The following is a 14,882-nucleotide window of genomic DNA, read 5'->3' on the forward strand; positions in this document are numbered from 1 at the left end:
CATTAGCTGGTGCCAAGAGCACCACCTATTTACATGGGGTGTTTTAGACAGTAACGCTCCGGGCGCCTCGAGGGGATTCTGCTCCTTTGCTCTGACGTGGGGCGGTCTGCGCGTTGCGGAGGGGTCAGAGAGCGGGAGCGGGAGCGGGAGCGGGAGCGGGAGCGGGACCAGGCGGGCGGGGCGGGGCGGGGCGGGGCGGGCGCTGCCGTGCCGGGACCGACACGTGGCACCGCGCCCCGCGCGCGGCCCCGCCCCCGCGCCGCTGGCCGCGCCCCATTGGCCGCCGAGCGCCGACTACAACTCCCGGCAGGCCCCGCGGCGCGGGGGGCGGGGCGCTCCGTCCCTGTCCCTCAGTCCCTCGGCGGCGCGGGCGGCGGTGGCGGGGCGCCGTCGGTGCCGTGACGTCACGGCGGGAGGGACGGGCGGAGGACGCGCGGACGGGCGGGGCGGGGCGGGCCGGGGCGGGGGGCGCTGCCCGGGGCGCGGCGCGGCGCGGGGGCGGGTCCAGCCGCAGCCCGGAGCAGGCGCCCGCCCCCCCGCGAGTGACAGAAGCGCCCGGGCACCGGAGCTCGCGCTGGGGCCGCCGCTGCCGCTCGCGCCGCCGCCCCGCCTCCGGCCCCTCCGCCGCCCGCTCCGCCGCCCGGTGTTATGCGGCGGTCCTGAGGGGCGAGCGCAGCCCGGCAGGACCCGGCGCGGCCCTGAGGGGCGACGGGGTCTCGCTGCGCCCCGCCGGCCAAACCCATGACTACGGCAAACTGCGGCGCCACCGACGAGTTCGACTTCAGGCTGATCTTCGGCGAGGACGGGCAGCCCGGCCCCGGGCCGCCGCTGGGGCCCGCAGGTGCGCCCCGGGGCCGGGGGGGTCGGCCGGGTTCCTGTTTGGCTCCGAACGAGGCGGGGAGGGCAGCGGGGACCGCGCCGGCCCCGGCGCTGCGGGAGGCGGCGGCCCGGGGGGAGCGGCGCCTCCGTCCGTCCTCAGGCCGCGGCCGCTTCCCGGCGCCGCTCCCGCTCCTCTCGCGGGGCGCTCGGCCGGGCCTCGCCCGCCCGAACAACTTTCTTGGGGGAAAGAAACCCAAGAGCTCGCATCGTGCGGGAGGAGCCGCCCCGGGCGCGGTGGCGCCGGCGGGGAAAAGGCCCCGGGTTGGCTCCGGTGGCCCCACGCCCCCCGAGCCCGGGCGGAGGGACGGGGCAGGGAGCAGCGCAGCGTTCACGGGGCCGGACCCGGGCCGTGTCCGGGCACTTGTGGTGAAAAGTTTCAAGCGAAGTGTTCCCCGTATATAGAACATCGCGGTGACTCCAGTGTGCTCTGCGGACTTTGTGTACGTGTGCCCGGGCGAACCCCGCGTGTCCAGATGTGATGGCTCTGGGTCCGTGTGTACAGATGCACGCATGCATCTGAGTGCTTCCATTTTACTTTGTTTTCTAGTACTGGCGCCTCAAAATCCTGTTTTAAAATGCTCGTATTTCTTGAAACTGTAGAAAACAAAGTACTCCCTGTGAATTGTGGCGTGAAGAATCAATAAGGACCAGCTGTGCCTTGTTTAGCCGTCCCAGAGTTTGATGACTGCGTGCTTTATTTTCTAACATACTTGAAATAAGTTTAATTGGTAATGGGCTGTCTTATGTCTAAGTGTTAGATGATAAGATAGCTCTGAAACACGGCTGTATCCAAGCTAAATGATGCAGCCATGTTTTTGACTCGGTTGTCTGCCTAAGTTAATTAGAAAAAAATTTGTTTGATACAGTGTGTGTGAAAGCACTCAGGATTAACTTCTTAGGAAATCCCTAACTTTCTTGATTTGCAAATTCATTCAGGTCAGGGAAGGCTTCGTCTGTTTTCCATCTCAGTACAATAGCAGATGGTGTGTTTTGTGAAGGGAGCCTGAATTCTGCATTCTAGATAAGTGCATTACAGTACTGTATGAAAACAATGGAAGACATGTGAACAAATGACAACAAAAATAATTTTGACACCCTCATTTCTATTATTTTGACATAAGACTGGTTGTCTAAACCATGTTGCTTTGTCGCTGATAGATGAGAATGAGAGAACAAGTTTCTCAGAAAACTGGAAATAGTGGAGTGGTATCAACTCACTGTTATATCTGTATTTGGGTAGCAGTCCTTAACAAGCAGTTCAGATGTTACTCTGAATACAGAGAATTTTCCATGCTTGATAAGTCAAAACTATTCTTATGTCAAATTTAAAAATGTGATATTTGGACCATGAACTAGTTTGTTTGCAGTAGCTCTCAGTAAAAAATTCTACATCTGAAACTCAAGTAATTTTACTGTTTTGTACAATTCTGGAGATGATCTTGCCTGCTGTGCACAGATGTGGCCTTCGGGGGAAAGGGTTAGAGTAGGATTCTGCCTTCATGTATTCTGTTGCAAGTATTGCCAGAGAGCTCATCTGTTTATTCTGCCCATGTATTTTACACATCAAGAACTAGAATTCATATGAGAGGTCCCATATTGGAAATCTATTTTTTTCCCTTACCCCTCTTCCAAATACATTAGATGAACAACAACAACAAAAAAGTTCTTAGAGCTCCGTAAAGCATCTATTTCATAATCCCATATCACTTCCTCCCTTGGTAGTGTCTGTTGTGCTGCAAAGCATAAGGGTATTTTTTTTTTTACATGTATGCTAATAATAAAACATGTAGGTCACAGGGAAAGTTGCTTAATTTGAAATAAATAATACTAAAATTACTAAGTTTTCCATTATCATGGAGAACACCTAAAGCACATTCTGATCCTTCATGCTTTGTCTCTAGAAGTTTGAGACTGGCATTCTGATGAAGGAAGTGTCTGGTACTAAGTTCTTGTGCAAATAACATGGAAATCTATGTTAATAGTGTCTTTTATACTGAGACTACTCTAGTGTTGTGAGGATTTTATTCTTTTATATATGTACACATATAAGTAATACAGTTACATATTTATATTTAATTGTATTTGTAATCAAAAGCAAGGAAAAGTGAGCTATTCTTTCATTTCCTTGAAATACTTTTGATATCTGAATTCCTAAGAAAGTGGTAGTGCCAGGCAGTAGATTACCCTTTTTATGATATTAAAAGAACAGTAAGAGAAATTAAATCAGCTGGGATCTTTAGTTATTACAGAGAACAATTTCAGTGAGTTTCAGGATATCAGGACTGGCATTTGTAGTTTTGTGCTAAGTGGCAGGACATCAGAACTCTGTTCTGCATTAGTGCGTATTTGCTGGATCTGAAAGTTGTAGTTCCTGCTGCAGAGGAGAATGCATGAAAAAAGATGTGTGAAGATGCTTGAAATCCCTAGTGTAATTCTGCAATCCTTGCAGCATACTTGGATTGAAATTAAAAGGGGTAGCCCATTTTGGGTAGTTTTTGAGTGGAGTAAGAATTTGCTCAGGTAATTACTAAATTAAAGATTCTCAAAAGCTCTTCAGCTGCTTTTAAGTGGATGTTAGGTACTGAGCAAGAGTTTGTGCAAACTCTTGCTTTCTGTTTCTCTGATTGTTCAGTGTCCTTATCCCAAAGAACAAAATAATTGTCACTTTGGTTTTGTTGTGTTAAGCACTAAAATTGCATTTCTAGGTACTGATGAGATTCATGTTTTTATGACCAAGAAATTCAAGCCTTCAGTGTCCAAAGGCAATGCTATAGATCACTCCGAAGTTAACCAAATCTCTTTGGTGTGCTCTTTGTTGCAAAATTTTGGGTAGCTGCAGTAGCATCCGATTGCATCGTGCCACCTTGTATCAGCTGCATTTGAAATGTCTAAGTCAGCATGTGCATTACAGTAGGTCCAGGTCCTCTAAAGGCTGCTGAAAGAGGCTGGCATGCAACTGGCAGTGACAGTGTTCGATGTGCCACCTGGTTTGGTCTTTTTGATGAAGAGACCTTTGGGATGTAATATGTGGCACTTGAGTAATTGAATTAGCTTGACTGCTTTTGTAATGATGCCCCGATTCCCTTCACCACCGCCAGTTTTGCAATACTATTCAGTGTCATTTTGGGAAATTTGTCTAGAATTTATTAAGCACTTAAACTGCATTGAGGTTTTCACTGAGGACACATTATACTTTTTAAATGCCAAACTTCTCAAAATGGAAGCAAATATGAGTTGCTATGATATTTTCTGGAGTTTTACTTTAGGGGTTCATCTTCTCTTTTAAAGAATGAGTTCTTATAAGGTAAAAGCTGTACTTGAAGTACATAGTACTAAGCTGGGAATTTGGGATCTTATAGGGTTCTGTGTCATGCAAAACTATTTCTTATTGGTGTGTGAAATCAGAACTAACTTTAGAGACTGCAAGCTGTTCAGTATTCAGAAGATAAAGAATTATAGATGAGTTATTGATGCTGCTGTTCAGCATCCTGCCTAAAATGTTCCTGTTATTTCTGATTAAGTATTCTAAGAGCTAAAGAGGGGCTAATGTTTTGTTACCCAGTGAAACAGTAATACGAGTTTCACCCTAACTTCTACCTTTTGTTCTTGGTTTATGAAGTAGAGAAGGAGAAATTAATATTTTCATATAAATAACCTTCCCTGGGTGATTTTGTTTATTTGCTTTCCCAAAATATGAGTGCTTTAAAAGAACTGATCAAACTACCCTCCTTGGACTTCAGGTTCATAGTATTTATTTTATTTTATTGGAAATCATGAAACAAGCTGAAGACGGGTTCTTCGTATTTCCTGTGATTTAACATTTGGTTAGGTAATACTATTTGGTAATCTTGTTACAAATAAATCTTATAAAATCTCTTACTTTTCTTCTGAAGAGTATAAAAAACATCCCAGTTCTGATGAATTTAGTGACTGTTTAAGACATCTTTGTGAGCTGCAGCCTCATTCTGCATAAGAACGCTGTATCTGGATTTCTCTTCCATTGATTTGCAAACTTCTGCTCCTGTTCTCCTCTGAGATTTTTTTCCTTTTGCTTAGAGCTGGTAGGTTATTGATTTGTTACTGGACATCACGACTGAAATACACATTTTGCTGTAGTGACTGTCAGAGTAATACCTGATCTTTTCTTTTGAAGGTCTTCATGCCAGACCTTTCTCTGTGAGCATCCATGGGCTGCTTGGGCTGCTCAGCAGTTGTCTCCTGCCCACATACTAAGTGCTCTGAAGTGATGATAGGTGCTGGATTTTCCCTCAGCTAGGCAGAGTTCTCTTGTAGTGAAAACTGGCATTATGTATGTCTTATTTTATTTATGTATGTCATAGAAGTCTTAAATCCACTGATTTGTACTGAAACACCACCGCAATATTCATCTTTATAGTATTGCCTTAACATTAATATGTAAAGTATCCTTTTTCCTTTCCCAAATGACTGGTATTGCTGTCAGGGATGTTGGTAGAGAGAAGAAGACAGTCAAAGCTATTGAGAGTTTGCAGCATGGTTGAACTTTTTGTTCTTTTCCCACGAGGTCGTGATTAAGGTAAATAATCTTAAGAAAGTCAAGGTATGGTAGAAAAGAGACAGTAGTTTTATAATTAGATTGAGTGGAAAATTAAGGGCTGGATGCTGGCAGTAGCAGTGAACTTAAGGTGTGAGTTGACTGAGGATTGCTCTTGGTGAAATTTGGTTTTGTGTTCAGAAGAGCTGGTCCAGAACTGTTGCAAAGTTTGCTTTCCCTAGCTGGGTAAGAGGAGCTTGCAAGACATCTTTTAAAGTCTTTTTACCAGGCTACCTTGCACACCTGTATGGTTCACTTGAAGTTTTATTATTTTTAAAATATTTTGTTTCAGTTTAGATTTGGTTGTCTACATAAATGGGTAGGAGAGAAAGTCTTTGCGCAAGATGGTAACTGTGGTTAAGATGTATAATTTGAGCCATCCATCTAAATACAGCTGTCTGTGCTGGTCTGTTAACATTTGCTATACAAAAGAGTGCTCATGTTGTTAAGAATAGGATCAGCTGGTGCAACTCTAACAAAGGAATGAATGGATAAGTTATTTGAATCTATTTTTTTCCTCTTAGATAAAAATTACACTTTCTAACAGAAATATTTATTTATTAGATAACTGAGTATTACATATAGTGATAAACCACCACTTGCAGGAAATTGAGCTACTATCATTTTATTTTACAAGCTGGTGGATGCTGGTATCTGCATCTAAAAGATTGACACACAGGGACACAATGCAAATCACTCATATAGGCTGTGGTTATATAATCTGCTGATAGGGGGGAGGAGGGAAAACCAAACAGCTGCATCTGACCAAAAACAGAGGGTCTTGTGACTTCAAGATAGCTTAGAGAAACACTGAGGGAGAACCAAAGGAGCATGTGTACTGAAGTGGTATCAGTGGAGTCAAGAATTGCCTGGCAATTAAGACTAAGATATTAAGATGGTAATCCTGGCAAACTGACATGTTTGAGTATGTTGTGATTTTTCGCAGTATTCTTTATAAATTAAATCTTGCTTGTTTGAATGAAGCTTGACCAGGATGAGACTATTCGGGGAAAATACCAAAATCTTCTGTGTGGTGTTGCAAAGCAGTTGTAGTTGCAGATAATCTAATTTAATAACTTTTCTATTTTGGGAGTATGGTTCTTTGATCACTACATAGTGCATTGACAGTCACTAGCTAGTGAGTCACTATGTATTGCAGGGATTTGAAAAAGGTCCCCAGTTTGACACTTATTTTGTTTGTGAATTCATAGTTACCCATCAGTCTCTGTCCCCTTTCCTCCCAACTGAATTGTGGGCAGAGTGTAAATGAAAACAAATCCTGAGATTTGGGATGTTGGAGATGGTCAGGGTACAAAAGCATTTGGGCTAGTGCTTTTGTCTTACATATTTCTGAAAATTGGAAATAAGCTCACTGTTTCTCAAAGTAAAAAGTAGCCCTCTGCTTAAAACATGACAGTCCCATTACTTTGGTCAGTATTGTCCAGCTGGAGGCAGTTTGTCAGATGCCACCTGAAGTGTAGCCAGCTCAGTAATGTTGCTGTGGATGAGAGAGAATAAATATGAGTAGATGGGCCTGGGTCAATAGGAAGCAGCAGTTTGGCTGTTCACAGCAATAACGTAAATACGGGAGTTGTTGCCTCAAGCTGCCCTAGTGGGCCAGGGAAGTGTGGAGCAGACTTGGCAGAGAGCCCAGCCAGTAAAACAACATCCAAGTCCTTGCATTTGTCCAGGCATGCCATGTGGGCTCGAATGACAGTGGAATTCAAGATGAGTGAAATGATCAGTAAGGCTGAGTGAAACTGCAAGGCAGGAGCAAGCCTATTAAGAAGCCAGCATTCTCTTCTACCTTTAGTGCACCCATCTGTGAGTGTTCTTATGAAACACTGGCAAAAGAGAACGTTAAAAAATCATAGAACTGTTCAAAGTCATTCAGGGAAGATGAATTTGAATCTGAAGCACTGCAGGTTTGGTGGAAGGAGAGAAGAATGAACTTTCTGGGGATCTGACTGCAAACCCATGACCTTTCAGCAGTAAAGTCATGAAAATAGAGTTCTGTGTGTAGTTTGATTTGGTGTTGCGTGGTGATTTTGGTGGGTTTTTCTAAAGCAGAAAGAAAACTTCATTTGAGGTTGCATGAAAGATGTTTGTAAGTAAAAACATGAGCAAGTACTTAGAGCTAATTTATTAATACCAGAAATGTAGTATCATATTAATTAATATTTATATTAAAAGGAATTGCATGCTTAAAAATGTCTTCTCAGGCTGCACTTTGAAGATTAGTCATCACTTCTAAAAGTGAGAAATATTTTTAATATAGAAAAAATTCTTCAATGGAGTTGAATGATTCTGGTGTTTTCTGGGTTTTTCTAGCAGGTTGATGGAGAGGGTTAATGAGATTGTTTTAGTGGCTGCTAACATTGCTTTTTTGGGGAACAAATGCTGTGAGAAATGTCTTTTTAATCCCATATTTTAATGTTTTTAATAGTTTTGGAAAAAAATGGAAGGATGACTTACACTTAGAAGCAGTATTTGCTCTGTGCTGGAGAGGGTATGAAATCGTGACTGATTGGGCCAGGGCAGAAGTTGTCATCTTTTAACTAACGTTGTTTTACAGAGTAGCCCTCTGTATCTTCATAGCCAAAATGAAAGTGTGACAGAATGACAAACTGCTAATCCAGTCATGTTGCATTTATTAACTGTTAGTGACAATGATTCATTGCTTTGATGGCTGCATAATGGCCTGTAATAATATCTGCAGTGATGTATAGCTACTCATGTGTATCTTTAGATGCTTTCTAGAAGATGTTCCCAAAGTCAAGGACAAAAAAGATGAGATTCAGTAACTGATTACAAAAGGCTTTAATAGTGCTCTTTTGGGTAACTGTATTCAAACAACAAGGCTGTAAGGAAATACATTATTTAATCCAAAGAACTACTAATAAAATCTGTCAACATTTTGTATTTTGCATAGCTTCTTTAAGTGACGTAAATCTCTGTATTTCATCAGTGTAATTTGTCAAGTTTAGTCTTTGAGAGCAAATGCTGCTGTCCTTCAAATTGCCAAGCTTTTTGTGTTGGGGGCAGGAGTTAGGCTGATGTACAGTACGTGGTGATAACTTCACTCCTGCTGGAATAAACACAAGCCATTTAGGACTCTGGGAAGAGATGCAAAGTTACACGTGGTACAGTCATGACGCATGCCAGTATCACCATCTCTGTATTTTGGGATGTCAGTCTGAACCTTGCTGAGAAAGATGGTATTTGTGCTCAGCTTCAGCCTCTTCTTTTTCATTTGACTGATTTGTGTTTTTGCCTTTTACTGTATCAATCTAGCAAAGTGAATGCAAGGTGTTTTTGAGTCTACATTCATGTGAGCAGAGGGAAAGATTCAAATTGTCATTCTGGGTCATTGCAGTTCTTTGATGAACACAGCCTGTGAGTTTAATGTATCTGAAGTCCACATTTAAGCTGCATTATAAAGTATTGATGAAAAGCTGTAAAAATTGATGGTTTGAAATACTGACTTAAGTATATGTATGGTAGGAGTGCCTGCTGTGGAAGGGTTTGTCCTCTGTCATGTGGGCCAGCTCTAGAAGTACAGTGTAATTTGGCCGAGGTGTGAAGAGTTCCCAAACGAGTTTGTTCAGATATTATTGATAGGAGTCCTCAATCTCTGTGTTGTGCTCTGTTTGATAATCAGAAAGGGGGTGCCCCATTTCAGTCTCCCCTCCACTGTGTAACTCGGACATCCACTGTCGCACTCGGACATCTTGCCTTGGCTTACTGCTCTCCTTTTCTACCAGTTTGCACAAAGACCCTGGTCTGTGTCACCATACTCTCCTGTAAACTAAAATACACATTTTCTTGCAAACTCCAGTCTGTTTTCTTTGATACGGCCCTACTTAAGACCTTCTCATTTTGGAATTCTAGTTTTGCTCAGTGCTTGCTTCAGGACTGGATCAGTGAACTGGCAGCGTCTCTGTAAAGAGCAGCAGGTTGTTGTGAGCAAGGTTGTGTTAGAAGTTATTTGGTGGTAAAGACATCCATGTATGAGTTGGGTGAATTAGGTGAGGATTTCAGTTCATTCTGTTTGAATAAGTGGAGAGCCTTTTCATGGAGTCTGTTGGTTTTGCCCCCACAAAGGAAGAGCTGTGCATGGTAAATTGGCCCAAAATAGCAAGAATCTAGGCAAACCTGGCCTGCTGGCAATTACAGTACATGATTAATTCCCTTCACTCAGTATTTGCCTAATCTTCTCAATTACCTTTATGCTCAGTCTACTTCCAGTGGGTCAGGCACAGCACACCAGTTTGGGAGTGATCAGGCTTCTCTCAGGTCTCATGTCTACACAGCTGAAATGCTCTGGGGTTGCAGGGCTGCAGTCCCTTTGCAGACTCTAACACCTGATAAGATAGTTCATCTGCAGAACAGCAGTGTCAGATGGCTGCTCATACCGTGTGATAGTACCTGCTGTGCCCATGTACTGTGCTGTTTCCAAAAGGCTGTACACTAATATCTCTGAACTACTGGGTTGTGCTAAGATTGCTTTTCATCTGACAGTGAATGACAGATGAGGCTTCATCAAACTGGAGGGCAGCAGCTTCTGTTTTGTCTACAAGGTTATTATGCAGTGAAATACTGTGTCTTCTTGAATTATATAGCCACAGATTAAAAAAAGGAACCAAAGAGGAGCCCACAGAACTTGGAGGCTTTTAAAGCAAGAAGCAGAATTTTTTTTTATCTGTTATGAGTATTAATGAATAAGAATAATCCTTAAATACTGAACCAAAGGCTTTAAGGTTATCATTTAAAGACATGCTTCATATCAACCAGAAATAGCAGGAGAGCTGGAGAAGACACAGGTATAAACACTGCTTAGCACTTCCGGTTGTTATTTTCTGTTTTGTAACTGAACTTAGAATGACTAATTCTTGTTGAATCTTACAGTTACAAGTTGAATTCTTCACCTGCCTCATATATAACTTTTTAGCAATGTATCTCAAAGCTGTTCTTTCCCTGTTTGAAATTTATTTTCATTACTTCAGTGTGAAGCTGGATGTACACTAAGACAACACTTCTAGTTTAAATGTGTACCAGGCTGTGGTCTAAGGGTTTATTTCATCGCGTGTTGCGTTTTTATTTGATAGTGAACACCTGCAGCTCCTGTCCTGGTTGCTCGTTTTCTCCCATGTCCTAAAGCTTGCCATTCTGTCAGTTGTGTATATACAGGTGTCAGTGCACTGTAAATATGATTGCCAAAATCATCTGTGTTAAAAGAACGTCTGTTCTCAGTTCCCCTCCCCCTTTGTGTGTGAAGGTGTGTGGGAGGGTGGTTGTTGCTCAAAAAACCTTAGTGTAGTTACACCCCAAGAGCCAGTATGTTCTTATTTTAGTCAGTGTCAGTTGTAAACATTTGATATGCTGGATTGTTCTTTTGTTTAAACTGCTTAAACTAGTGCAGCTTCTTTATTCTTCTGTATTTCTACAAAGGATAATTAATTCTTATCCAGACTAGAATTTGGAAGAGACTCATTGATGAGCTGCCATTGTTGAGAAGATTCTTTTTCTTCTACATTTCCAGTATACTTGCTTAACAAAAGAAAATAAGTGAAACTGTGACTGGCATGACAGAACAGCTTTTGGCATACATGATTGACAAAAGCAAAATTCATTTTTATCCTTTTTTGCATAATCTGACATGACCATGAAACAGCACAAAACTATAGAAGAGAGTGAGCTGCTTCATAAAATGAGAGCTGTAAACCATCCCTTTCTGAAAACTTAAACTTGCAGTACTGCTTCATGTATTGCTAACTTTGGTCGAGAAGGATGTTTCCCCCTACTCCACCCTGCTACCTTAATTTTTTTTCACAATTTATTCTTTTTCGGTACCATATTTGGCTTACTAGTCAGTCGTACTTCTTATAAACTAATACATTGCTATGTTTCAGTTTGGGATTGTGGGATTTTTTTAAATTGGTGTTTAAGTTTGTAGGAAGTGTTTCTGGAGAACCAATAGCTTGTAATGGAAAACTGGAGTTAAATATCCAGTTATAGAACTTTAGTGGAATAGTATACCAAAAAGAACTCTTATCAATCGTGGTTTTAAGTGCGCAAAAGAAAAACTATTGATTATTGACTATTTTGTGTACCATGTGAAGATTCCATCCCAAGAAATATATAAACTTGTGCAAACCTGCAGAATAATGAAATAAAAAACAGCCACATATGCTTTTTGTACATTTTTACAAATGTTTTTGTAACCATTGTGTTCAGAAAGAGGTAGTGGTAACTGTCATGGTAGAAGTGGAAAACAGAAGAGTTGGTCATTCTTTTTAAAGCTTGTAAGTGAGACAGACTTGCCTGAGAACACACATGATGTCTGTGTCAATGTTCAGGTCTTTCCTCATGCTATTTAAAGGACTTGATTGCTGATCCTGTTTTCACAGTAGTAATTTTATAAGACCTAGGTCATGTTGCACTTTCTTTGTACCTTATAGCAACTCCTATTGTCTGAAAATGTTTGTTTATGGGCTTATAAACTTAGAATAATAAAACAGTTTGGGTAATTCTGGCACAGGGCTTGTGTTCAGACATTTGATAGTAATTGACCTTCCTTCTCTGGAGAAATCTGGCCGAGTGCACAGCTGCACATGTGCATGTGCCAGTACATCACTGGGGAGTGAACAACTGGTGGGCAAGCATTGCTAGTCCTAAATGTGCACTCTGATACAGCAAGTAGCAAGAAAAATGTACTTTAGAAGCAGTTGTTCTGGATATTATTTAATTATATTCCCCAGTCAGACAGCTTATGTTGAAGTGTAGTTAGCAGCTTAGTAAGAGATGAGCCAGCATTGTTTTAATGCTGAACAGGAGCTTCTGTACACAAGGCTGTTTCCAGACAGTAGCAAATGTACATTCAAAATGAGCAACCTTCTGGTTCTCATTGACAGTGGATGACACAGACGCCTGATGTAAGATTGCAGTGAAACTCTGCAGCTTTATTTAGCTTATACACTGTGAATATAGAGCATCTGCTCATTTTTGTGATCCCTCAGTAGTGAACCTGATCTCAGCAGGGTGGGGAAGACTCCAGTAAATTTCTAAAGACTCATGGCTTCTCTGTGCATGGCAGTGGTAAAAGTCTTAGTGAAAACAAAGTTTGAGGGTTTTTTCTATGCTATTTGTCCAGAATATCTCCTTTGATTGTAAAAGAAAATGTGCTTGACGTGGTTTGTTCTTAGGAAACAGTGACTTGTTTTGTTTCTTTGTCTCCTTTAAAATGCTTACTGGAACAAATAAACTATTAATACTACTTCTAAAACTGAAGTTGAACTTATTGCCCCGTAATCCTTCATTTTTTAACCTTTTATTTAGACCAGTTTTCTTTACTCTGTATTGCTGTTATCTTTATTAGGAGTTTATTTTGTTGTCTTACTAAAGCAAAGGCATTTAGCACACCTGCCTTTTCAGTGGTATGAAGGATTTGATGTGAATGGCACTATTTCTCTTGGTCTGTTTTGTTGTCTGTCTTGACTAGCATCTTGCCCACATATGCTTGTGGTAGTTTTTGTGCTGTACCTTCATCGTCTGTCTTAGTTTCTGTGTCTTGAGTGCTTTCAAATATTTTATGGTCAGTGAGGGCCTCATGACTTGGCCAAGTTCTTTATTGTCTTTCCTCCCCCAATAGGATTGTTTGAATGTAATAGCTCTCCGATTAAGTAATCAGATTTCCATAACTCCATTTTTTTCCCTCAGGCTTCTCCATAACTCTTTTTTCCTTACACTTGCCTATTGTGAGACTTTCCTTTGTTTGTTTACCCTCTGCTTGTTGAAGCCCTGTGTTGGATTTGTTTTGTGCTATTCTTATTCTCACTGCTTTCTGTTTTAAGGGTTATCGACTAAATTTTTTTCATTCTTTCTTCCCCCCCCTCCCCCAGTTGTACGTTTGTTGGTATGTTTACTAGTTCCTTAAGATAGGTTAGAAGGCTCTTTCAGGTTGGATTCTCTGCAGTCTTTATTAGGACAAAAATAATTTCTGGTAAATAATCTAGTAGAATTAATGACATGATTTATAAAGGTCATACAAATGAGCACCTAACAGGTTATTTAAACACATGAACTGTAAGGGGAGGATTTGTGTGCACAGACTGAAATAAATCTACATGTTTATCAATTGAGTCTGAAAATTATTTGGGTGATTTAGACTTCAAACTGGTTGTGTTCACGGTGTTAAGCATGCTTTTGGGATTGGATATTCATTAGGTTTCTAGCTTCCTGTTTTGTGTGGGCAGCTGGGGAGGGGTAACGGCCAGCACACCCAAACTCAGGAGAGGCTCTTTGTCAGGAGAGGGACCAAAGAAACCTGAGTCAGAAAAGTTCTGTCTCCTGTCTGATCCATCTCTTCCCTGGTTCTTCCCAGCTGGTGTTGGTAATTCTGTGCTAGTCTGATCTCTGCACCTCAGCATTGTGAGAATTAAATTCTAAATATACATCTGTTATTTGTAAATCCCTGTGACACTGAAAGTAGAGAAATTATCTTAAGTATTTTAAGATTTCTTGATTATCGGTGCAAGAGGAATAAGGCTCTTTGCAATGGTGAGAGGTTTAGTGTAAACAATGTGCTGCTACTGTTCCTGAAACCATTAATGACAGTAAATGGTTACACACAGGGCTTGAAGACTTCCAACTGCTGTTTTTCTAAAACATTCTTATTATTTAAAAGTTCTGTAGCTGTAACTGTTTTATTTCTAAGTTTTGATAAGCAAGATAATAGCCTTTATTAGGATTGTCTTTTTCTTCCTAGATCTATGCTTTTATTAATACAGAGTTAGGAAACAGGTATCTGTGATCTTGCACATTAATACACCAATAGATGTGGAAAACCTAGAATCAATTACTGTCTGCATTTCATGTTTTGTGGTGGAAAACAGCAAGAAGAAAGACCCTCAATTAATGTTTTAAAAAAATGTTTGTTACCCTAGTGAAAGAACAGGGAAATGCAGTTTTGGTAGTGCTCAACATAGTGAGCTTGAGTTAATTGTGTGTGATACGTGCAGTAGTCCTTCCTGAGAACCCTGGTCCTTTCAGTGTGTGCATATTTAGAAATCAACCTATGCTAATTTTCTGTGCTCTTAACACATATAATAGTAGTTCATGATATATAATATGGATAATTGTCATACATAACCATAATATATATAAAATCATGCAGTGTTTGTAATATTACTAAGAACTCCTTAAATGCAATGTATGCCTTCTTTAATAGATTTCACATAGGGTTGATCCCTGCTCATGAACCTTCAGCCTTTTTGTTTTTGTTTTTTTTATGAAGTCTGAGAAATGTAGTCCATTCCTTGTAACAGTGTGCTTTCTCTTCATTTGAAAGTGCTTCCCTCTGAGGAGCTGATGTTTTGTTTCTGTTTTAGTTAATTTTAAGCTGATTGCTATTAGTGAAACTGGTAACAGA

General features: G+C 41.3%; 1 protein-coding gene across 2 annotated transcripts in view; it reads left to right on the top strand.

The window, feature by feature from the left end:
• Positions 1–544: 544 nt before the first annotated feature.
• NFATC3 (nuclear factor of activated T cells 3) overlaps positions 545–14,882 on the top strand; it is a 63,323-nt gene continuing 48,985 nt past the window's right edge. For both annotated transcript variants that reach the window (XM_031505817.3, XM_031505818.3), the window contains exon 1: positions 545–841. In XM_031505817.3, the coding sequence (XP_031361677.3) occupies positions 742–841 (100 nt within the window). In that variant the 5' untranslated portion in view covers positions 545–741. The remainder of the gene's footprint in view (positions 842–14,882) is intronic.

Source organism: Lonchura striata, chromosome 11 (assembly GCF_050655825.1).
Source record: "Lonchura striata isolate lonStrDom1 chromosome 11, ASM5065582v1, whole genome shotgun sequence".
Classification (NCBI taxonomy): domain Eukaryota; kingdom Metazoa; phylum Chordata; class Aves; order Passeriformes; family Estrildidae; genus Lonchura; species Lonchura striata.